The sequence below is a fragment of the Hippopotamus amphibius genome, chromosome 3 (assembly GCF_030028045.1).
Source record: "Hippopotamus amphibius kiboko isolate mHipAmp2 chromosome 3, mHipAmp2.hap2, whole genome shotgun sequence".
NCBI classification, from domain to species: Eukaryota; Metazoa; Chordata; class Mammalia; order Artiodactyla; family Hippopotamidae; genus Hippopotamus; species Hippopotamus amphibius.
In genome coordinates this window covers 132,660,535-132,685,340 of record NC_080188.1, presented here as the reverse complement: position 1 = coordinate 132,685,340, position 24,806 = coordinate 132,660,535, and the positions used below count along the sequence as shown (strand labels likewise).

Genomic DNA, 24,806 nt, shown 5'->3' with positions numbered 1-24,806 from the left:
TATCCACTCCCCGTTTAATGCCGCTGCCAGGCTGCCCTCACCTAGCATGGCTACTCCGGCTCATGCCTCACTATGGTCTCGAAGCCGCCACTAACCGGCCAGGTTCCGGGAGGCGCTGTTCAGGATGCAGCCACCCCCGCCCGCCTCTCCCCTCCCCCACGCCCGCGGCGGCGGCGGTGGCGGCGGCGGCGGCAGCTGGAGCCCGGATGCGGCGCCGTGAGACAGGCCCGGGCGAGCGGCGCGGATGGATCCAACATGGCGGCGCCGAGACTGAGCCGAGAGTGAGGCGGCGGGGCGGCCGGAGTGGGGAGGGGGAGTCGAGCGGGACGGGGCGGGGCCGGGCGGGGCCGCAAAGGGCTTGGGGAAGGAAAGTGGAGGGGGAGGCGGTGGCGACGTCCAGCCCGAGAACCTCAGGAGAGGGAGGTGACGGGACGCTGCGAGGTGGGGGAGGGGAGCGGCCGAGGGGGGCGTGCGGGGGAGGTGGCAACTGTGGGAGAGGGCAGGGTCGAGGCGGAGGAGCGGGGCAGGGGAGGGGCGTAAACAAGGGCCGAGGCTGGGCCGGGCTGGGGGTATAAGGGAGGCCGAGGTGGGGAGCGGGGCTGCGAGCCCGCCGGCTGCGGGGTAGGAGCGGGAGGGAGCGGCTGAGGGGGGGAAGGGGAAGGGGGCTGGTGGCGTGCGGTTGGAAGGAGGGCTGGACTCTTGTAAGGGGTGTTGTGGAGCGGTGGGGAAAGGTGAGGACTGGCTCTGAGACGTTTGCGGAGAGGTTCTGAAAGTGTTACCTTGGAGGTGGGAGGGGGAAGGGCCTAGGCGAGAATTTGGGTGGAAAAGGAGAGAACGGAGGTTTGGGGAATGGAGAGCGTGTCGGTGTGACGAGGTAATGGAGAAAGTGAGAGACTAGGAGGAAAGTTTGGGAGGAAGGGGAATGGGATGGGAGATAGGACAGTGCAGCTGCACGAGTGATGTAGGTTCAGGGGTTTCCCTTTCCCCTTGGAAAGGAAGAGAGAGCAGAGTTAAGCAGCATCAGTTGCAGCCAATTCTAATTGCCAGGCCTTTAGCATTTACTAGGGTAGGAAGGGCAGAACGGAATGGTCATGTGGGTTTGGAGAATTGGGGTTGCATGAGGGTCCAACGGGATTTCCAAAAGCTCTCTAGCTTACTGCTCCCTTGTTCTTCGTGCTTATGAAAAGAAGGGAAAATGGGGAGCCTGGTATCGCTGGAGTGTGAAAGTAGTAAAGGGCATTTTTAGTTTTAAGTAATTAGCAATTCCAGAATGGGGAAACAGTCATGCTGCGTTGGAACCCTGTATGCAGGGAACAGAAAACACAGGATGGCATCTAGGCAGCCGTGCTAATTAAATGAGTGCTTTAGTTTCCAGACCCTTCTTTTGCTGTTTAAGTGCTAGGAGGGAGGGTCAGTATCCATATATTAAAAAAATGTTCCCTGGTGAAGTGTAGATGTTTGATTGGATGCTGCCCCAGTGCATATTTTGTTCTCACTGTGTGCTAGCTAAGGGAAAGAGTGAAGATAGAATTTGGAGGATAGTTCTGGTCTCATAAAGTGAAGTGATGCAAAGAAAGTGCCTTCTTTGGCTGTAACCACTTTCCTCCTAGTTCATCTAAAGATGAAAGTCAGTGTTAATACTGTAACAAAGTAGGTGGGCCTCATAAGGAATTGAGGAGTCAGTTGAGGTGTCAGAGGATAATTGGTTTTCCCACAGGTTGTAGAATTTGGGACCTTTCTTGCCCTAAGCCACCGAGACTGGAGTTGGTATTGTTTTGTGAATTGGGTAATAAGAGGTTAGGGAAGGCTGGGGACTTTGATGAGAGTGAGTTCTCTCATTTAGCTTGGAGTGGATCATTTCAGTTGAAATGGCTTTAGACTTGTGTGTATATTTTTGCAGCTGAGATTGACTAACTCTTTGGGCCTTTGAGGTTCCAAAATAAAGCTTGAAAATTGACACTTCCCCCCCTTATTTGTTTTTGTTTTGCTGCTGGCTTTGAACCTTGTGCTAGGAAGAGACCTGGGAAATTAAGTTTCTTGCAGAGGTAAGTCTGGAACTTTTTATTGTTTTCAAACAATGGAAGGGGATGGAAATGGCATGAAATGGCATAAAGTAGAAATGGCATATTGGGGGTTGAGCGCAGTAATGGGGTAGGTGACAGGGAAAATGGGTTTTCACTCACCCAACTGAGTGCAGAAGGTCTGTTGTGTCATTGTCCCTTTGGATCACTGGAGATTGATAGGAGGGAAAGGAGAACAGAAACCCAGTGTCTTAGGGCAAGCCTCCAGCCTTGTTTTGTTATTATCTAGTCGTCTTGGTCAGCTCTGAGAGAAACATTTTTCAACATATGGAACTTTATACTCTAGTAAACACTACTAAATGTTGCCCTTGGAGGGTTACTGAGGCACCTGCTGTGGGAAGGCTTTTCCTCTGGCTTACTCTTTCTCCTAGTTCTGGAGTCTTCATTTTGAAAACATACTTTGTAATTCTGACTTCCAGATATTTGGTTACATTTTCTTGATCCTACCAGCAAGAAAGCTCTTTATGTAGCCTTAGTCATCTTTAAGGTTTTCCATGTCCTTTACATTTCAAGTTTCAAGAAATCACTCTTTTAGATTTTCCATGTGACTTTCCTTCTCAAAGGGCTTCTGAGAGAGTCAGATACCTCTAGTTCTGTTGGGATGGAAGCTATAGTTTTCATTTCAAGATATCACTCTTTTTTATTTCTTCCACATGACTTCTGCGGGCTTCTGAGAGAATCAAGTACCTCAAAAAATACAGATCTCATTCCTCGTTGGGATGAGACTAGACTTTGCTTGGGAGTAGAAACCTAATAGATAATGATTAATCAAGAGGAAGTCCTATAGATACATATAGACTGTTTGTTGGCCATTGGCTGGCTTGGACCTCCCTAAAGAAAACAAACAAAAAACCTTACAGCTCCAGGAAATGCAGCAATTCATCAGAATAAAGAATTAGTTTTGGGAACCTATTAAAGGCAAGCCATATGTTAGGCTCTCAGCCCCAAATCAGCCAGCAGGATCAAGACTCTTGTTTACTGGAGTGTTTGTCCCTTGGTGTCTGGCAATATTTCAGGCACCAAGATTCTGAAGTTCTTTCTAATCTTCTGTTTAGAGGGGGTACATTCTCCTCACTGCTCTGTTACCTTTCATCTAGGATCTCTGTATAATTTAAGCTGAGTTCCCTTGATTCACAGCCACAGAAAGCTGAGTATATTTTGGTTTAAGAGGAAGTTGGCCACGTTCTTTTAGTACTGAAGTTAGATAGCTTCTTGGAACCCCCATCTGGATTGCTGAGTGAGTGAACTCCCCATCCTAGATGATAATTAAGTGGGGAGGGTTGCCTATTAGCCTGCATGCCAGCCTCCTGACATTTCTTCCAAGGACATGCATGGCCTTGGGAAACGTGTACCTAGTCTACATTTTGCTTCATTACATAAGCACGTGTAAATCTGATCAGCAGCCTAACAAGGAAGTGTCTGCTTTTGGTCTAGTTTTGGGACTTTAAAGATGGCTGCAAGGTTTAAGTGCAGGATCCTTTCTGTCTGTCTTGTAGAGGATGGCATTTCTCTAATCTTCACAGAAATTTAGATTGAACTAGGTCAAATTAGACCTCCTGGGATGGGGCAGAAGGGAGTGTAGCCCTATCACCTGCTGTTCACCTGAATGGCAACAGCAGGTGATAGAGACGCCAAGGTTGGAGTGGGATGGAACTCCTTAAGTTAAATGAGTCTGTCTGGCTTTTCTTCTGGAATATTGTTTGATAGGTTTGGGTTGGAGGGACCAAATGACTTCCTTCTCCAGATATAGGATGGAAAGTGACATGCTGTCTCTTCTTTTGACCCTTCATCATGCTCCGTCTAGAATAGGATTTCTCATCTTTAGCATTATAGACATTTTGGATGAGAGAATTCTTTGCTGTGAGGCCGACCTGTGCCTCATAGGATGTTTAGCATCATCCATCGCGTTTACTAACTGCACGCCAATAGCACCCTCTCTTACCATCCTCACCTCGCACCCCCCGACAATCTAAAATGACTCCAGACTTTGCCAAATGTCCCCTGGCAGGCAAAATCGCCCCTGGTTGAGAACCACTGACCTAGAAGCTCTGATAATTCCTGTCACTTTGATCCAGCCCAGGATTTACAACTTAAAGGTGGCTGTTTTTGCTGCAGATCTAGGGAGTTACCCCTCAGAATTGAGGCCTATTGTAGAATTGCATCCATTGATACATAATTAGGACCAGAGTGCTTTCCTGCATTCTGCTTCATTTTCCAGTGACCATGTATGTGGGGACAGTATTTCCTAATTTCCTGGGGTTTATAGTCAGGACGCTTTGAATTAGGGAGCTCTGGAGCAATCTGCTCTTCTGATTGGTTGAATGTGAAACCTGCCCATCTGTTTTTCCTGGGATCCACATAATGAACAGCTGGCCAGGGGGAACAGGTGGGATAGGGAACAAGGAGAGGTAGGGGCTCTCAGAAGGTTGGGTTTTCTCATGTTACCTGCTATGAGCAAGAGGTTATTTTCCTTCAGTCCCCTCTATTTGTAGCCAGTGACTGCAGCAGGTGAAACGAGAGAAAGAGACAAGGAAAACCAGTCAGTAGTTGAATAGCTATTTTCCCAATTGTTTCCCATGCTTTGGGTGGGATATCTGGGCTCTCATAACTAGATATCGGCTGTATTTCCTGCCCACATATCTGAACCCATGGTATGGGGCTAGGTGATTCCAGGGTGGACCTCCCCTTTTCTTAAGTGTATGAGTCTCTCTGTGCTTCCGTTTCAGGATTAAAAGAGAGGACCAGGTCCTACTTGCTCTTCAGTTTGCTGAGTCCCCAACAGCTTGACTCTTCTGAAGTAGTTATTTTTTTCTCTTTCTTTTTATTCTCTTTCTTAATCTAGCCTCAGTTTCTTGGAGTGTAAAATGGACAGAACAGCTTGTCTTGTTGTTCAGTAGGGTGCTATGGTATGGATAGTTTTGCAGTGTGGGGGATGCTGTAGCTAGTTAGAGTATATGCATGGTACCTGAGTTGCATGTACTTTTAATGGGGTCCTCTCACTCTTGGACTTAGGTGAGTTTTTTTCTTAATTGGTATTGCTTGTGGTGATTTCTTGGAGATTCAGTTCATTTCAGTAACAGGTTGTTCCTCTTATATGCCAGCCTCCATCCATTGCTAGGTACTAGAGATAAATAAAGATGAATATGACCTCGTCCCTGTGCATGAGTTGTGTAAGATCTAATAGGATAATAAATACGCAAATAATTTTAGTACACTGTGATAAATGGTTTAAGGGAAATACGTACAGTGTTCCGTTTGAGCAAAGAAGAGGACTACTTATCCCGGCATGGGGGTGTAGAGAATGAATTTGAAGATGGCATCTGAGCTGATTCTTAAAGGATGAGTAGGAGTTAGCCATCTGAAAAAGGGTGGTAATGGGGGGTGTGGAAGAGAAGGGAGAGGGGCATTCAGGCAAAGAGAATAGTCTGAAGAAAGTTACAGGGAAATGAATTGTGTGATGTACGTGAACTATAAACAAACGGGTAATGTTTGAGAATAAAAAGTGAGTTATGCGGTTTGCAAAGTAGGCAAGGCCTGATCTTGGAAGGTTTGGTGTGTTGGGTAAGGAGTTTGGAGTGTTGTTGTTGGTAAGGAGGGAACTGTAGCGAGGTCTTAAGATGAAAAGTGATGTGGTCAGTTGTGTATCTTAGATAATTCAGCTCTATGTGGGGGATGGATTTAGGCAGGTTAAGATTGGTGGTAAGGAGAGCCCTTAAAGATGCTGTTGCAGTAGTCCAGGTGCGAGGTTACTAGGACCGGAACCAGCGCAGTAGTGGTAGAGGTGGAAAGGTGAGGCAGATTTAAGAGACAGAATGTCGCATCAACAGGAATTTGTAATTGATTGGGTGACTGGAGGTTGTGGTGAGAAGGTGGAGCAGTACTGGGTGGTCCTCTCGGGCGGGGCAGTAAATATGAGTGGCTAGAGAGGAGGTGAAAATTGTTGGACTTGAGGATTGGTTATTGGCTGTGTCACTGACGTTACCCAGGACGATGGAGGAAATTTCTGAATCAGATGCCAAAATATATAGTAACTGCAGGACTGTGACTGGTCATTGGCAGGGGACTGGTGAATGACAACCATGAGGAAAGGTTAGAAGGTGGCATATCCAAATGGTGTGTGAACATCAGGCGAGTATAGGTGGCATAGGAGAATTACAAGAATGCTCAACATAGGAGCTTAGTGATATTTGTTCATTTAAATCCATGAGTTTTGGTGGATATTTGATTAACTTTCTTAGCAGTTATTCTTCTGGACTTGGTTTGATTGTAGGAAAAATGAGGATAGGTTGTGGAGGGATGAGTCTGGGCTGCAGAGGCCAAGGGTGCTTATTTCTTTGAAATCTCCTAACCATTTAGGTAAGTTTTACAGTGATTTTACATGCATTCTCTCATTGGATTCTTAACACCTCCGAGGAGTAGTTTCTTTCATTCCTGTTTTGTAGCTGGGGACAGTGAGACTTCCAAGTTAAGCAACTTAAGGTCACACAGCTACATAGTTTGTTAATGAAATAGGCAGAATTAAAACTAGTTCTAACCCTAAAGACTTTGTTTCCCTGCTGTCAGCCCCTAAGTTCATCTGATGCAGCTTCTGTATTAGAATTTAGAGTGAATTCTCTACTTCTCATTTCACTTACATTTAAGGGATGAATTGATTGGGGGTGCTGGCAGGAAGAGCACAAGGGACTAAAAGCAGTATCTTGGAAGCCAGAGGAACAATCGGGGTAATATTTAATAGCAACTTCTGCTGAATATGTAGCACTAAAACTGCAGATAACAAGTCTTATTTAGCAGAAGTGACTGTCTTCCTCCAGTAGGATCTAGACTTAGGGTGGCATCTATTGAATATGTAGAGCTCTAGGCTTTATTTTTATATTTTTGGCTGCATTAGGTCTTCGTTGCTGTGTGCAGGCCTTTCTCCAGCTGTGGTGAGCAGGGGCTACTCTTTGTTGCTGTACATGGGCTTCTCTTGTTGCAGAACATGGGCTCTAGGCATGTGGGCCCTAGACATGCAGACTTCAGTAGTTGTAGTGTGCAGGCTTCAACAGTTGTGGTGTGTGGGGTCAGTAGTTGTGGCACATGGGCTCAGTTGCTCCGAGTCATGTGGGATCTTCCTGGACCAGGGATCAAACCCATGTTCCCTGCATCGGCAGGTGGATTCTTTTTATTTTTGGCACACGGGCTTAGTTGCTCCGCGGCATGTGGGATCTTCCTGGTCCTGGAGCTAGGATCGAACCCGTGACCTCTGCATTGGCAGGCGGATTCTTAACCACTGCGCCACCTAGGAAGCCCTTGGCAGGTGGATTCTTAACTACTGTGCCACCAGAGAAGTCCCTAGGCTTTATTTTTTAATAAATGCTTTGTAGAGACTTCCCTGGTGGTCCAACAGTTAAGACTCTGTGCTTCCAATGCAAGGGATACGGGTTCGATCCCTGGTCAGGGAACTAAGATTCCACATGCCACGTGGTGCAGCCAAAAATAAATAAATAAATAAATAAATACTTTGTAAAAGTTAATAAACACTTATTAAGCAGTACACTGTGCCAGGCATTGTGTTAGGCTCTGGGAATGTAGGAATGGATAAGACTAGTTCCTGACATTGAGTGGTTCACAGTTTCTTTCCTTGTCGTTACAGTATAGTGGGGATTGCAGCTGCTGAGCAGGGATTCTGGAAAGCATTGTGCACCTGAGCCCCCAGCATGGCGGGCCTAAAGCGGAGGGCAAGCCAGGTGTGGCCCGAAGAGCATGGTGAGCAAGAGCATGGGCTGTATAGCCTGCACCGCATGTTTGACATCGTGGGCACCCACCTGACACACAGAGACGTGCGAGTTCTTTCCTTCCTCTTTGTTGATGTCATTGATGACCATGAGCGTGGCCTCATCCGAAATGGACGTGACTTCTTATTGGCGCTGGAGCGCCAGGGCCGCTGTGATGAGAGTAACTTTCGCCAGGTGCTGCAGCTGCTGCGCATCATCACTCGCCACGACCTGCTGCCCTACGTCACCCTCAAGAGGAGACGGGCTGGTGAGGGGGCATTGGGGGCTGGGGTAACAGGAATCAGGGAAGAGGTGTGGGCAGCCCTGAGTGAGCAGCATGGGCGTCCAAGCAGGAGGTGGCATTGACCCTGGGGAGCACTGAGGAGAATAATTCATGGGGCCCATTGGAGGGTTGGACTAGGAGAAGGGAAGGGTATGTCTTTTCCTAAGTGAGTCCCTCTCCCCCTACAGTGTGCCCTGATCTTGTAGACAAATATCTGGAAGAGACATCAATTCGCTATGTGACACCCAGAGCCCTCAGTGATCCAGAACCGAGGCCTCCCCACCCCCCTAAAACAGGTGAGATGACATGAACTCCCCCTGATTTCCATAATCAAGAAGGAGGATACGGGACGCATTTTTTCCCAGCTTTGCCAGCCTAAAGGAGAAGACACTGGCCCCTGCCATATCTGGCCCCAAAAATCAGATGAGGTACTAATGCGTCATCTAGGTCCTGTAATTGTTCCCACGTTGTGTCCACCTTTCAGGTCACATTATTGATACTGCTTTTAGTGCTAAGTCTAAATGATCCTTCCTCATTCCAAGTAAAGTGTTTGAATTTCTGCTTTTACCCTATGACGTCTCCCTTTTTACCCTCTGGTCAGTGCCTCCCCACTATCCTGTGGTATGCTGCCCCACCTCGGGCCCTCAGATGTGTAGCAAGCGGCCAGCTCGAGGGAGAGCCACACTTGGGAGCCAGCGAAAACGCCGGAAGTCAGTGACACCAGATCCCAAGGAAAAGCAGACATGCGGTGAGGAGGTTCAAGGATTCTAGAGGTGGAGCTGACTTGAGGGGAAATACAAAGAACTGCTGGAGTACTGGGCAGTTTATGCTCTTAAGTGCAAGGCTCACTTTGATTACTGTTGGAAAGTGGGATTGGATGGTATAGTCTCTGGGAGGAGAACTCTATCTTTGTGGCAGACATTTCAACTATTTCTAGGTAATATTAGATGAAAGGGACATCCTTATTATGGATGACATCCTTATTGTAGGATGACCCAAGTCATGATAGAGTATTAAAGTGAACTTCTGTGTCTGTTAATTAGGAAAATATCTCCTAGAATTAAGGTGCTACTTGTGAGTGATGGAAATAATCTGACCTGGGCATGGCCCATTTAAGGGAACCCCTTGATTTCAGACAAGAATTTCAGAGGTATGTAGAAAAGAACTAGTCCTGGGAAGAGGCAGAGAAGCTGTCAGGTGATGTTCCAACTTTGCTGCTCTGCTGTTCTTTTAACCTTTCAAACTTCGGTGTAAACTGCAACCTCTTCTGCGTATCTTCTTTTCCCCACAGACATCAGACTGCGGGTTCGGGCTGAATACTGCCAGCATGAGACTGCTCTGCAGGGCAACGTCTTCTCTAACAAGCAGGACCCACTTGAGCGCCAGTTTGAGCGCTTTAACCAGGCCAACACCATCCTCAAGTCCCGGGACCTGGGCTCCATCATCTGTGACATCAAGTTCTCTGAGCTCACCTACCTCGACGCATTCTGGCGCGACTACATCAATGGCTCGTTACTAGAGGCACTTAAAGGTGTCTTCATCACAGACTCTCTCAAGCAGGCTGTGGGCCATGAAGCCATCAAGCTTCTGGTGAACGTGGACGAGGAGGACTATGAGCTGGGCCGACAGAAACTCCTGAGGAACTTGATGCTGCAAGCATTGCCCTGACCTTTCTCCCCTTCTCACTTCTCTGGGGACTTCTCACCACCCACCTCTGGAGCTTAGATACTGTTCTGGGGTTTGTTCTCTACCCTTCCAACCAATCACAACCCTGCCCCACCCCCACCCCCCCTTTTTTTTTTTAAAGGAAAAGACAAAAGAGAAATGGAAGTGGTGTTCCCCACCCCTCCCTGCACCCATGTGCCTGGGCTTCCCTTTGTTTCCCATTTTCACGTACCGCCCCCATGTGTGTCTCTACAGCCACCTTGCCACTGAGCCGTAAGACAAATGTATAGGGAGCAGCAAAGTCTATAGAACATAGTCTCTGTAAGGGATTGAAGTGATCACTGCTTTTGGGTGCATTGAGGGGTTATCAGTACTTCTGGCTTTATGAGGGCTCTTAAATTTTGTCTGAAAAACCAAAGGGCTGTCAGTAGGGAGCTGTGTGGAAGGTGGGACTCTGAAGTGTATTTTGGAAAGTAATCACCACCCTCTCCCAAATTATAGAATTTTTAAAAAACAAAGAAGCTGTGGCCCTTTTCCACTCTCTCCTGGCCTCTGGTGCTGCTCCTCTCTGCCTCGTTTCCTCCATTCCATGGCTTGAAACCTCTGCCTGGTGTGGTCCCTTCCTTCTCCCTCTTTGTCAAACTCTCTTCAAAGGAGTAATAGGTAAGCAGACTAGTTCAGCCTAGTCACTCTCCCAGCTGTGGTGTGTGTGTACACACATACACAGGGTGGATGGAGAAGAGGTTGCTGATTAAAATACACTCCCCCTGAAAAGGGGAAGGGGGAGTGTGACACTTTCTTTCCATATTCAAGTGAAAATAAATAATGTACCCTGCAGCCCCTTTCCCCTTTGCTTTCTTCTGGCTTGGGCAAAGGGCATCATAGGTGAAAGTGAAGTGATTTAGTATCGATTCCTTTCTTCTTTTTTCTTTCCCCATTCTCTACCCCTACTCCCACTCCCAAGCTTGGGAGCATGGGGCTGGGACATGCACTGAGTGTCGCACTTTTATTTAGGTAGGGAGGCATGTTGAATGAGCCAGGAGGCCTAAAAGTGGAGCTTTGTCCAGCTGGTACAATACCACCTCCCCTTTCAGCTCCCAAAAGAGATATCCAGACACAGACTTTATGATTATTATATTTTTTTCAATGCCAGTGCTGCTCAGCCCTCAGCATAACTTCAGTTTTCATGAAATAAACAGTGACTATATAAAATTCCACCTTTCTGAAACTGAAATCTGAGCTTAGGTGAAAGTTTTTTTCCCAAGAAGCTGAGCCTGTGTTCCATCAAGAGAGAGAAAGTTCTCCAAGTGAGGGGGGCTGCGCCTGGGTCCTGCCTACAAGTCACAGCAACACCAGCTCACAAGGGGGGTCTCAATGGACAGAAGTCAAAAGTTTCAAGACAGTGGGGGACCCAGATTGCCATAGAGGTCAGCCCTGCGGTGCTGGAACACAGGCAGGTGTTGGCGCACCTGCTGCAGATAACTGAGGTCAACGCGGGCAAGGCAGAGGCCTGGTCCTTCAGAGCAGCGAGCCACCACCGTTCCCCAGGGGTCTACCACCATGCTATGGCCATAGCTCGCTCTCTTCTCATGGTGGCGTCCACACTGTGCTGCTGCCACTACGTAGCACTGGGTTTCAATGGCACGGGCCCTCAGCAACACCTGGGGATGAAGGGGACAGGCGTTCACTTAAGTACAAGTAGCAGCTAGCAGGGAAGTGATAGGCCATGGACATTACAGGCCAATCTACCCATTGTGACCATTCTGATAATTGCCTATAAATGATTTACTATGTTAACTATTCTGAGAGGCAACAATCTGGGGAAATGAATTTTCCCACTAGGTGGGAAGGAGAAGAAAATCTTTTAACTGGTAGAGCCAAGGGAGGAGAATGAGGTAAGAGAAGGTCCTTCTGTTCTGAAGAGGTGTCCTCTTACCTCCCAGTGGGCTGGGCCGGTAACAGATCCAAAAGCCGAAGGGTAGGTAAGTATTTCTGCTCCAGCCTGAACCAATGCCAGAGAGAGTTCAGGAAACCGCATGTCATAGCAGATAGCTAGACCAACCTGGAATGAAAAAGCCTATTTAGCCCCCCTGCCCTATTTGTCACAGCATCTGGTCCGAGCCCTGCTACCCTACTCCTTAGGGCTTGCTATCCTTTACTACCACTTCAAAATATTTCTATTCCCCTCCCTCTTGTTTCACTCCCACCCTCATCCTTTCACAACTCCCACCTTGCCTGCTGGTGTGCTGATAGGAGACTCAAGGCTGGGCCCAGGTATGGTAGAGTTGCTTTCACACATAGGCCCCTGCCCTGGAATCTCTACATCACATAGATGCGTCTTCCTATATGTGGCCACTACTGACCCTAGAGTAAGAGGGAGAAAGAGCACTCACTGCTGGTGCTCTAGAAGCCCAGCTTAGTTCCTCTCCTCCCAAAGAGGCTAGGAACAGAAGTACAAACACCCCTGAAATCCTTGGCCAGGGAAACAGAGTTGAGAAACAAAACAGAACTCTGGAGAATCTTAGGTAGAAGAGCCTGAGAAGAGGCAGGCTAAAGAGTCTCACCCTTGTTGTTCAGAATCACATGACAATTGTAGATTTTCTGAGTCTGCTCCCAGTCTTGGCCACGCTCATGGAAACCACCCAAGGACAGCCAGAGTCCACATTCCCTGAGGGGGAGGGGACACTGACAACTCTTCTCAAGGCTCTACCCTCGTGTCTGGCAATCTTAGGACTTTACCCAAAAAGAAATTACCTCTCCCTCCCCCTTTCCCTGATACCTGGCAAGCCGGGTATATTGTCTCAAAATGTTCCCACCCAGTGGCTCAGACAGCCGAAGCGTCTCTTCAGGGTCCCGTGCGATGAAGTCAAATGCCTCAGGCAGGAACGCCAGGCAAGCGCCCAGTCTGGCAGCCTCCCGAATCAGCTCAGCACATGTTTTAAAGTTCTGCTCCTTGTCTGGTGTTGATGTTACTTGGCACACAGCCACCAGAGGCAGTTCCCAGGAGGAAGAGGAGATAGCCATGGCTCTGAGTCTGTGAATGGCACAGGCAGGACACAGGCTGACTAGCAGGGGGAAACCCAAGTTTAATGTTAAGAGACTGAAGTAGGGAGGCAGGAAGCCTGAACTTTCCTTTGATTCTGTTCTTACAGGGCACCACGACCCACTGATCAAATGTTCTGTGGATGGTTGGCACCCCAACGTTTCCCACCATCCATACATTTAACAAACATTTATTGAGCATCTACTACGTGCCAGGTACTGAGAACACAGCAAAACATGTTACCTGGGCTGAGCACAAAGTGCTGAGAGTCGAGGTATCCGGAGTCCAGGACACAAAAGAAGGGACCGGAGCTGGTGAGGAGGCCTGGTGATGAAGCCCAGCCTGAAGAAAGTGAGAAATCAGGACACCAACCCAACTCTCAAGCAATAAATTTCTAAGATCCTCTGACTTCTCTCTTCATACTGTGAGGCCGAATCAGGGCCCCTCCTGTAAAGCCCCCCAACTCTTCAAAACACTCTTTACCATAAGTAATTATAGGCTAGCGGAAGCGATCATAAAGTGGGAAGATGGAGGAAAGGGCTTTGATCTCACATTAAATTGAAGCCTTTTTCCTCTGTCAAATGTTTCCGCAGTTCAGAAGTCATCTCCAAGAAACTTCCTTGGTTTTCCCAGCCTCTCTTCTTGACTGTGCACCTGCACAGTTTTATTTACGCAAAGCATATTTCCCCCACCAGCATCTCTGAGGGGAAGTTCACCCTGCCTCGTTCCTTATCACCCAGTTTGGGCAGGGGCTCTAGCACCCGAATCCCAACCCGCGCCCACTCCCCAGTTAACCGGTCCTTCCCCGCCTCTCCCAGGAGCAGCGTCTCTGTTGCACAAGTTAAAGCACCGCAGGTGGAATTCACCGCGGCGGGCGGGATAGGTAGTAGGTCCTACATGAAGACACGGCCAAAACCATTCGCAGGATCCGAACCGAAGTGCGGCCTGGAGGTGGTGGCGCCGGGGGCGAGTGGGCTGTAACTCCGAGACCGGACGTGACGCAGGCGGGGCTGAGTCGCGCAGACCGGAAGCCCAGCAGGCGGTGAAGATGGCGGAGAACAGCGGTCGCGCCGGCAAGAGCAGTGGGAGCGGCGCGGGGAAGGGGGCGGTGTCGGCGGAGCAGGTGAGCAGCGGGGAACGCGAAGGAAGGCAACCCGGCTGCGGCCGGAGTCGCTGAGAGAAGATGGGGGAAGCCTGTGTCTGGTGCAGACCTTTACTCCAATGCCACATTTGCGCGGCCACCCGGAGAGGGGAGGGTCCGTGGAGAAGCCAGCAGAGCCCGGGGGTAGAGAGTAGGCGGATCGGTAGGGGAAAGCCACGCCTCCTCGGGGGTGCTGGGCGAGCCTGGGGGGGAGGGGCGGGAAGCTCTGAGAAGCAGGGTCTGGGAGGATGCGCGAGTCCGAGGAAAGGTGAGGGGGTCACTTTACCCACTTTGCCTCCGCACCTCAAACAGGGTATCTCTGGGCCAGGCAGCTCCTAGCGAATCCCTGACCCTGAAACCACGCTGAAAATCGTCGTCACTCTGCAGAGACACGTGACTCACAAATTCGAACAGCCCAGTGTTTCATACTATTTTGATTCGGGAGTCATTACTAGATTGAATTTATTTAGAGACCAGAAATCCTTTATCAAAAACCCGAGCATGCATTTCCCCCAGTGCCTGGCACCGGGAAACGTTTGATAAATTAATCAGAAAGCCCTTTGTAGCTGGGGAACCGTGGCTTGCTAATAGTGGGGCTAGAGTTTACTAGGGATGGGAAGAAATCTGTGTAATAGATAGGAAAACGTGGTCGAAACAACAGCTTTTTTAATTATAGGTTTATTCATCAGTTATTCGTTGAACATTTACTATAGGCAGAGGTGTCTGCGTAAAGATTTCTTAAAACTGACTCCTGCAGTCAAAGAGCTTATAGTCTGGTGGGGAAAATACGACATACAAAATGCTAATATGAGGCAGAAGTATATGTAAGAGAGATATAAAGTGCTGTGAAATTTTGGGGAGGGGAAAAGAAATAGTTTTTGACTTAGGGGGAAAAAGACAAGGGAGAAGGAACCTAATACTGAGGTTCTGCCATGTGTCAAACATTCTGCTGGCTATGGGGAAACAGATCAATGAAATAGACCTTGTTTTCAAGTTCAGGCACAGACTCATTTGAGAAAAGACAAACCTAACAATAAGTTTTACAGTGTTCCTCACAGGCCTTCTTAATGGCAGCTAGAGGAGGGATCCCTAACTAAGCAGGAGGTTATGAGATTGGGATGTGGATGGGAAAGGGAAGTGTGGCATAGTGGGGTGGCTAAGAGTGTAAGGAGTGCACCGGGTTCAGACAGATCTATGTTTGAATCACATTTCTACCTTTTACTATCTATATGTGACCTCTCATGAGTTCCTTTTCATCTTCTCCTTCTGTGGAAACCTAATGGTGCTTACTCCGCTGTATTTCAATTATTGGGCTAGACAACACATACACAGTGTTTTGCACAGTGATTGGAATATACTGTGTGCTTAATAAGTGTTAATTATTTTGTTTTGTAGTAATGATAATCCTTCAGCTCAATTCTAAAGGACAAGAGAAGTTAGTCAAGCAAAGAAGGAAATGGAGGATTTTCTAGGTAGAGGGAATAATGTGTTTAAAAACACAGTGGCATGAAACTGCCTGACATGTTTGGGATGCAGGTGGACTTATAGTTTGGGATGGACTGCAAGGCTTGAAAGTGGAGAAAGAGGGATAAAGAGGAATCTAGGTTGTCGTTCAGATTTCTGTCTTATCTATTTATTGGCTGCCTTAGGTATTCGTTGTTGCATTCAGGCTTTTCTCAAGTGGGGGCTACTCTTTGTTGCAGTGTGCAGGCTTCTCATTGTGGTGGCTTCTCTTGTTGCAGAGCACAGGCTCTAGGTGCATGAGCTTCAGTAGTTGCGGCACACAGTCTCAGTAATTGTGGCTCACAGGCTTAGTTCCTCCACAGCATGTGGGATCTTCCTGGACCAAGGATCGAACCCATGTCCCCTGCATTGGTAGGTGGATTCTTAACCACTGTGCCACCAGGGAAGTCCCAGGTTTCTGTCTTTGATGGTGCCATATGGAATGTAGGAAGACAGACAGGTTTGGGGAGAAAATAAGTTTGAATTTGGGTTTCTTGTGGGACATCCAGGTAGAGACATTTAGTAGGTAGTTTGATTTATAATCTTTAGTTACAGAAAGAAATCTGAGTTGGAGATACAGGTTAGAGAATTCTAAGTTTATGGATGGTAGACAAAGCCATGGTTGTGGATGAAATCACCTAGGGTTTGTACAGAATGTGAAAAAAGAAGTAGAACAAGAGTGAAACCAATAGTTTTGGGGTAGTAGAGAAAAGAAGCCCTCAAAAGAGACTGAAGTATTGTGGTAATCGAGTTCTGAGGCTGTTTCTTGCTTAATATTCTCTGGCCTTTGTGTTCCAGAGAGAACACTGGGTAAAAAATATTTTATTTATCACTGCTGCAAATTTGAACCATATAGACAAGATGGAGGCAAGTATCTTCTGTTATTTAATTACTGCCATTTGAAGTAGCAGTATTGTCCTTAGGATGTTTGAGTTTCAGAGGCTTTATTTAACTTACCCAGAGCCAGTAACTGGGGGAGCAGGGCTTTTAATTGAGGGACTTGAGAATAAGACAGACTGTTTTTTTTTTTTTACCATGATCCTATTAGAGATATTTGATGTGAGCCTGAATGATTGGATAAATTTGAACAGGTGGCAGTAGAAATAGAATATAGGGAATAGGGTAAGAAGAGGAGATCTGGGGAAAGCATAGATTGACGTGAAGTACAGTGACTAGTTTGTTTAGCTAAATCATGAGTTATAAGTTAGAAAGATGTAGTCACTAAAGCAGGCTGAGTCTTTGCATGTTAAAGAATTCAGGACTTTTTATTGTAAGCAGTGAGGGAGTCATAGAAGGATATATGTTATACTATTGATTTTTTCTCTTATTACATAAAATAATACACATTCATTGTATAAAATGTAGAAAATACACGAAAAAGTACAAAATAAGAAATAAATTACCCATGATCCTACTATCCAAAGATAACTATTCTTACTAGTTTGAAATATATCCTTCGAGAGGTTCGCCCCTCCTTTATGTTTTTGTATATATGTGTATAGATGGGAAGAGAGGGCATGTGTGTTTTACGATGGGAAGAGAGGGCATGTGTGTTTTACATATTTACATATTTAATTTTATAAAATTATTATACAGTATTTGCTGTTTTGTAATCTACTTTATGTATATATTTTTTATTTATTTGGTTGCACTAGGTCTTAGTTGTGGCAGATGGGCTCCTTAGTTGTGGTTCAAGGGCTCCTTAGCTGTGGCATTTGAACTCTTAGTTGTGGCATGCACGTGGGATCTAGTTCCCTGACCAAGGATCAAACCCGGGCCTCCTGCACTGGGAGCTTGGAGTCTTAACTCCTGCGCCACCAGGGGAGTCCCTCATAATCTGCTGTTTAAGCCTAATAATATATCATGAATATTTTTGTATGTCATCCAAGTACTAGAAGAATTGTTAGCAACAATGTATAGGATGGATTTGGAGGGTCCAAAAATGGGGAGATAATTTAGAAGACTGTTGCAGTAGTTCAGACAAGAGATAATGAAGGCCTCAACTAGGGTGTTATCAGTAAGCCTAAGAATAATTGCTGAGGTAGGGGCAATAAATTTGGCAGTTCATGGGAGAAGGGTGTGTTCAAAGATGAGACCAGGATTTCCTACCAGGCTAGAGTCGTGTCACTAGCAGAAATAGGGGAGACAAGAAGAGCAGTTTAAAATGGAGTAAAAGAAAGTTCCACTTTGAATGACCTGAGTTTAGGGTATCTGTAGGACATTTAGGTGGAGATGTTTTGTAATAATAGCAGGTGCTGCTTGTTGACAATCTGTTATATCCTGGATATTGTCCCAAGTCCTTCATGTAATTAATGAATCCTCACAACATCCTATGAGGCAGATAGCTCCATTTTTTTGGTGAAAAAACTTAGATTCAAAAAAGAAGCAACTTGGGAATTCCCTGGCTGTCCAGTGGTTAGGACTCAGTGCTTTCACTGTCGTGGCCCAGGTTCAGTCCCTGGTCGGGGAACTAAGATCCCACAAGCCTCATGCGTGGCTAAATAAATAAAGTGAATTGGGAGGTGAGGAAGTGGAGACAGTGTATACAGACTAGTCCTAAAAATTTTGATGAGAAGGGAAGAGAATCATCATTTGATGATGGTCAAATCATCATTTGATAAGGTCAAAGAAATTTTTAGAGTTAAGTATGTTTGTTAGAAAAGGGGACACTGAACTGATAAGAAGATATTTAATGCAGCGATAGCCCAGAAAATGCTTTTCCAGATGCATCCAGTCATAATTCTCTACCTCTTTTATTCTTCCATTGAACCCAGTAAGAGTAAATATCATGTAGATAAGAAGACCAAAGGACCTTTGGGGGATAAATGTAATGATTGTAGATATTCCCCAAAGTTCTCAAAACAATGTGGTATCAATTAAACAAAAAAGAAAAGAAAACAAAAATAAATCAAGTGGAAATAGTTTGACTTTTTAAAGAGATTATTATGTGACAAGCCCAGAATAATACATCAATAAAAAACGAATTCTTAGAGTTAGACAAACCTAGGTAGAAGTAGCAGTTCTGCAGTTCACTTTGTTATTTTATCCACCTCCCCCTCGCCACCAGCCTTGGTCTCATGGTCTGTATGGTGAAGGTACATGTCTTATAAGATTTTGTTGTTATTGTTTGTTTTAGAATTAAAAGAAATAAAGAATCTAGCACAGTACCAGGCACATAGTGGTGCTCCTTTACTATGCAGACTGTGGAAGGAAGGCAGGTAATTGTAGGGCTATGAAAGATATAAAAATCTTTTAAAAGAGGTTGTATTTGCATATTTTATTTTATTTTATTTTTTGGCACACGGGCTTAGTTGCTCCGCGGCATGTGGGATCTTCCTGGAGCTGGGATCGAACCCGTGACCTCTGCATTGGCAGGCAGATTCTTAACCACTGCGCCACCTAGGAAGCCCATGTATTTGCATATTTTAAATTTCCAAAGAAGATAACAATAAAGATTAGAAGGCAGGCTGCATGGTGGAAAATAAGGAACACAATATGTGAAAATAGAAAAAGTTTTCTATCAAAAAATGTAAGGAATTGATAGATGCTTACATGTGAGCACATAGAAGGAGTTAACACGGGAGTAGGGAATGGCAAGAACTGCTTCCTAGAGGAATCTAAGTTGAAACCTGAAGAAAGAATTAGAGTTACGCAGAGAAAAATGCAATGAGAGAGGTTTGGGTAAGTGTGCCAGGTAGGGTGTGGATTCTATGCAAATACCTGAGGCAAATGATTAGAGAAACTACTACAGGTGGTTCTATTGGGCAGTAGTGCTGAGTGTAAGAAGCGGGAGAAGGGCTGATTGGGAGAGGTCAGCAAGGACCAGGTCTTACAGGACTTTTTTTCTACTGTCTTCAGGAGTTTGAATTTTATCCTGTGAGCAGTGGGAACCATTGAAGGTTTAGGCATAGGAATAATATGGTTAGATTTAAATTGTAGGTTACTTGCGCTGAAGTGTAGGGAATGGATTGAAGGGAGCAGATCCGGAGGCAGATGTGGAACTCAGCTAGGAAGCTCCAGTAGTACAAGTGAGAGATGATAGTGGATGGGTCTGAGATATTTAGTATTAATAGATATGATTTAGAGATTAATTATGTGTGGATAGTGAGTCGAGGATGATTCCAAGGTTTCTGGAATTAAGATCTCTTCCTGCTCTAAAAATTATTAACTTAACAAAGATAACCTAGGCTACCGTTAGGTACAATCATGACATTGCTGGTAGCACTGTAAAGTCATCTGGTCATCTTGGCGAGCTTTATAGCAACATGCAGTAGAAACTATAATAATGTTAATGCCCTTTTGACTCATTAATCTTTGGGGACTATGATTCATATGAGAAATGGCTGTAAAATTTTTGTACTGTTTGTCCAGATATTTAAAATCGATGCTATTTATTACAGGAAAATTGGAAATAACCTAAATGTCCCAACAAGAGAAGAATAGTTAGTTTTAAAAAAATATATCAATAGGGTGTAAATGCTGTATAGCCCTTAAAAACTGGAAAACTATGTTCTGCAGATGAATAGATAAAATGTCAGTCACACACACGAGAATATTATTCACCTATAAAAAAGAAGGAAATTCTGCTATTTGTGACAAAATGGGTGAACCATGAGGGCATTATGTTAAGTGAAAATAAGTCAATGATACAGATACTGTATGATCTCACTTATATGTGGAATAAAAAAAAAACTGAACTCAGAGTGGATTGGTGGTTGCTTGGAGGGGACTGGGGGAATGAGTGGAGGGGGTCAAAGGGTACAAACTTGGAGTTACACGATGAGTAAATTCTGAAGATCTGTACAGCATGGAGACTATGATTTACAATACTGTATTGTATACTGGAAAGTTGTTATGAGAATAGATCTTAAAAGTTCTTATAAAAAGTAACTGTGAGGTGACGGATGTATTAACTAACATTATTTTGGTATTCATTTCCATTTATATATAAAATCATGATGTTGTGCACCTTAAACTTACAGAACACTATATGTCAGTTATATCTGAAAACTGGGAAGAACAGCAACAAAAAGATGATCATGACCTGTGTAAAATTATTTGTACATGCCAATTATGAGAATGTAAAGAGCTCTGAATAGGGGTGAGGCTTGAAGTTACTTTAGAATAGGAAAAATAGGGAATTCCCTGGCGATCCATTCGTTAGGACTCTGCACTTCCACTCTTCCACTGCAGGAGTCACGGGTTCCATCCCTGGTCAGGAAACTAAGATACCACATGCTGTGCCACACGGGGACGGGGGTGGCAAAAATGGAAAAATAGTTGGTATTTTAATTGGATTCTGTTTATATGTAAGATGATTTAATAGAGTTGAGAGAGTCAACAGTGATCTGGCCATCCCTGCTTATGACAGACAGCTTTAGGGGAACAAGAAATAAGGGAAAGGGAAAGAAAATTAGATCGAGTCATAGGGGAGAAGACCATTAGAAAAGTTATATTTTAGGAAGAAGAATGTGGGAATAGAGTGTAGCCTCTCTGTCTTCATTACTTGGCAGACCCCAGAGATGGCAGGTTAATATCAGCTTATTTTGAGTGTTTAAATAAAAGTTAGTTGTCAATTAGCTGCTAAGAGATTTCATTTCCTTCAAGTGCATCAGTGGCTGAAATTTTCCATAATAACTGTGGATAACTCATACACTTAGATATATTTACTTTAGTTTGGTGTTTTATTGGTGTTTTAATAATCTCTATAAACTGGACCAAGAGGAAATTGGGGTTGTTAATTAGCAAGAGTGTTTGAAGAAAAGTTGGAATTAAAAAAAATCTTTTTGCCTATACATGTGTTAAATTGGTGTTTGAAAAGTAAATCCTAATAATTACTAAGGAAAATAAGTTTGGGCCTCAGAAACTTTAGACATTTAAGCTGATTTCATTAATGTATGTTAAATACAGCATACATCCAGAAGAGTGGATGTCAGTTGGGTACGAGGAGAACATCTAGAATCTAGTTTAATTGTGGAATTTTCTTAGATGAAAGTATTTTTATCTGTAACATTGACAGTGGAGAAAATGCTAATTATAAATGGAATAGTTTTGATACAGGCAATACAGGTGAAGGAAGAATAGCTTGCAGATGAGTGAGATTCCCAAGGCATTTGCTGAAACGAGTGGATGAAGCAGATTGAGATGAAAGGATGATGGATGGGAGAAGGAAACAAGTTGCTGGAATGACAAATTCCTAGTCAGATTTATTCCTTCCTTTTTGGGGCAGTAGAAGGGGTGTAGGGGTGGTACAGGACAGCCATTTGGATTCTATTAGCTGTATACGAATCTTGCAGAGAGAGGGAGCCACAGATAAGGGATCCTAGTAAAGGTGAGGTGCTTAGTCATTGATGGCAGTGAGACTGGAGATGATGTAAGTGAGAGTGAGATTTGGCAGTGGTTTGAATGAATGGGCCCACTGCTCTCAGTTGACCAGGAGGGTCCAAGGGACACTTCTGGGTGTGGAGAGAGGGTCATGATAGTAATTAATATACTTCACTGCTTACAAAGCTGTTTCACATTAATTCGTTCATGTGATATAACAGCTCTGTGAAGTAGGTATCATCTGCATTTCACAGGTGAGAAAACTAAGGCTCGGAGAGATTAACGCAGTGGTTCTCAGTTCTGGCTACACATCAGAGTTTCATGGGAGATCTTTTTTGAAATACTGAGGCCTAGGCCTCACTCCCAGTGATTGTGTAATTGTTCTGAGACTCCACTATTCATGTTTTAAAAATGATCCCCTAATGATTCTAACATGTAGCTAGGGTTGAATGAATAGGGCTAAAAGTCTGTCGAAGTTCATAAAGTCAGGATGTGGCAGAGACAAAACTTGAAACCTGGTCTTTTATCTTTCATCTGATATTTCTTTCCAAATACAGTCATCAGAGTTTTATACTAGAAGTGATGCTGGTAGTGGTATTGGTACCCAGTCTGATTTTCACACTGTTTTAGTTCTCTGCTCAGTTTCTGGGGAACAAGAAGCTGGAGGTAATCACTTCTCTGGGCCTTTACGTGTGTTATTATGCTTCTGTTGCATCACTGCCCACCTCACCCCCACCTCCAATTTCTCATCCTTCAGGCTTCAGTTAAGGCATTATCTCCCAGGAAGCCTATGTCATTAGGGTTTAGAGGCTACAGATACAGGCTGTGGGCAACTTATTTTTTTGAAGGAGTGTTTTAAAAGGATGGTGGTAGGTCACAGAATTGAACACAGTAAAAAGAAGCGCTAAACAACTAGGCCACACAGAGTTCAAGAACTAGGGCAGCTTTGGGGATTTCAGGAACAGGAATGGAGGATCATCTTTCTAGGACAGCTGTAGGTGTCTTAGCTCCAGCTGCCTTCTGTACCTGTTTGTTTCTACCCAAGATTCAGTTCCTGTAGAAACGCTAGTATAGAATAGGTCACTGCCCCTGTGGTCAAGGAGCACAGGCCCTGTGATTAGCAGCCCCACAAGAACCCCAATGAATTAGGAGGGGCAGTTCCCTAATGGGCGGGATGCTGGGCAGACCCAAACAAGAGCTACTCGTTTCAAAGCCTTTCCTGACAGCCCTCTTTACCTGCAAGTTTAAGCTCCCCTGTAGGTGCTCCAGTAGCTCTCCACCCCCATTCCTATATAACAAATGCCTAATCCTCACCAAACTAAGCTGCAAGATGGCCTAGAAAATCTCACACCTAGTAGGCACTCAGTGTTGGGTGAATGGAATTCCAGACAGACGTAATTTAGAAATTGCAAACTGTGTTCTACTCCTTTTCCAAGGAAGGTGTCTACTACTGCATCTTTGTAATGCCTCCCATCCTATGTTGACCCTCTCCCATCCTGTGTTGACCCTCTGCCATTTCCACTGTCCCCTCTCACCTTTACCTCTTTCTCACCTTCTCAGGTAATTGCTGGCTTCAACCGCCTTCGGCAGGAACAGCGGGGCCTGGCATCCAAAGCGGCTGAGCTAGAGATGGAGTTGAATGAGCACAGGTGAGAAGGCCAGGAGGCTCAAACAACAGGAGTGTTGGATGGGCCATTTTCTTTTTATTTTTTGGCTTTTTTGTTTGTATTTTTGGATGGGCCATTTTGTAAGAGAGGGTTGCAGCAGAGTGGGACTGAATTCTCAGATCCTGCCTTGTCCTCCTGCCTCAGCCTAGTGATCGATACTCTGAAGGAGGTAGATGAAACCCGCAAGTGCTACCGCATGGTTGGAGGGGTGCTGGTGGAGCGGACTGTCAAAGAGGTGCTGCCTGCCTTGGAGAACAACAAGGAGCAGGTGAGCAAGAATCCCTGCATAGGTGCTCTAGGCAACCAAGGAGTAAGGAAGGGGAGGCCAGGGCTTTAGGGAAAGTGGGGGAGGAAAGTCTGGGTAGGAACTCACTTTAAAGACAGCATAAACAGCCTTTTAGCCTATGCTCTTTATGCTATGGTAAGTCTAACTCCTTAGACAAAGGGCTTGCTGACTGTGCCTCTTTCCATGGGCTCTGTGACCTGGCTGAGTTGGGGGAAGGGAGGTGGTTAGAGTGGTGTTTCTCACAGTGTAGTCCATGGATATCTGCATCCAAATCACCTGGAGGACTAATTTAAAATGCAGCTTCCTGGACCCTCCCCTGTACCCACTGATTCAGAACCTTTGGGGATGGGAGCAACGACGTGGTATTTTAAAAAGTTTATAAACCTTGTTTTTAAGAAAGGAATACTTTTAGTGTCTGGCTCTACTATTAATACTTGGTTAAAGGTGAGGTTAGAGGTATCATCTCTCCTTCACTTCCCCCAACCATAGCCCATAACAGATGGGGGAAGGGAGTACTGAAATCCTGATATAATCCCTGTCATTTGCCCTCTAGATACAGAAGATCATTGAGACACTGACACAGCAGCTTCAGGCAAAGGGAAAAGAACTAAATGAATTCCGGGAAAAGCACAACATTCGTCTCATGGGGGAAGACGAGAAGCCAGCAGCCAAGGAAAACTCAGAAGGGGCTGGGGCTAAGGCCAGCTCAGCTGGAGTGTTGGTCTCCTAGAGACCAAGGCCTTTGCTTTTTTTTCTACCCCGATTCCCACTTCTTCTAATTTCTCTTTATTGTTATTATTATTTTCTCTGCTATTGTAATATTTTTTTGTTAATTAAATGTTTTGGTCAGAATGCCTAGCTCTAGCCTGAAGCTTTCACCCAGAATTAGGGGTATAATTTGCATGGGGCATGGGCAAGCATATGACTTGTGGTTTTGGTTTCATCAGGTTAATGGCTCCAAAGTCAGACTAGGTTCCATATTTTATCCTTTACCTTGCAAATAAAGATGCATCTCCTTATTTACTTCCCTCCCCGCCAAAAGATTCAGAGACAAATGTTG

General features: G+C 45.3%; 3 protein-coding genes across 11 annotated transcripts; 2 read left to right on the top strand and 1 right to left on the bottom strand.

Moving 5' to 3' along the window:
- Window positions 1-79: 79 nt before the first annotated feature.
- On the top strand, window positions 80-11,399 carry DEDD (death effector domain containing). Of its 3 annotated transcripts, none has more exons than XM_057725594.1 (6): window positions 81-281; window positions 2,013-2,045; window positions 7,714-8,102; window positions 8,306-8,413; window positions 8,719-8,865; window positions 9,409-11,398. In XM_057725594.1, exons 3-6 carry the CDS (start codon window positions 7,778-7,780, stop codon window positions 9,783-9,785), a joined length of 957 nt encoding a protein of 318 aa, XP_057581577.1. In that variant the 5' UTR covers window positions 81-281; window positions 2,013-2,045; window positions 7,714-7,777; the 3' UTR covers window positions 9,786-11,398. The 3 variants fall into 3 exon arrangements, with proteins under 3 accessions (XP_057581578.1, XP_057581577.1, XP_057581579.1); XM_057725596.1 differs by lacking the exon at window positions 81-281 and adding an exon at window positions 423-441; XM_057725595.1 differs by lacking the exon at window positions 2,013-2,045 and having other exon boundaries at window positions 80-281; window positions 9,409-11,399.
- Window positions 10,902-14,041, bottom strand: NIT1 (nitrilase 1). 7 transcript variants are annotated; one of them, XM_057725593.1, is made up of 7 exons: window positions 13,676-14,041; window positions 13,069-13,167; window positions 12,562-12,816; window positions 12,347-12,450; window positions 12,013-12,146; window positions 11,719-11,844; window positions 10,902-11,443 (listed from the first exon to the last, which is right to left on the bottom strand). In XM_057725593.1, exons 3-7 carry the CDS (start codon window positions 12,804-12,806, stop codon window positions 11,177-11,179), a joined length of 876 nt encoding a protein of 291 aa, XP_057581576.1. In that variant the 5' UTR covers window positions 12,807-12,816; window positions 13,069-13,167; window positions 13,676-14,041; the 3' UTR covers window positions 10,902-11,176. The 7 variants fall into 7 exon arrangements, with proteins under 7 accessions (XP_057581576.1, XP_057581570.1, XP_057581571.1 ...); XM_057725587.1 differs by having other exon boundaries at window positions 12,562-12,847; window positions 13,723-13,827; XM_057725588.1 differs by having other exon boundaries at window positions 13,723-13,827.
- Window positions 13,840-24,593, top strand: PFDN2 (prefoldin subunit 2). Its single transcript, XM_057725601.1, has 4 exons — window positions 13,840-13,948; window positions 23,354-23,442; window positions 23,605-23,728; window positions 24,300-24,593. Exons 1-4 carry the CDS (start codon window positions 13,874-13,876, stop codon window positions 24,474-24,476), a joined length of 465 nt encoding a protein of 154 aa, XP_057581584.1. The 5' UTR covers window positions 13,840-13,873; the 3' UTR covers window positions 24,477-24,593.
- Window positions 24,594-24,806: the final 213 nt, after the last annotated feature.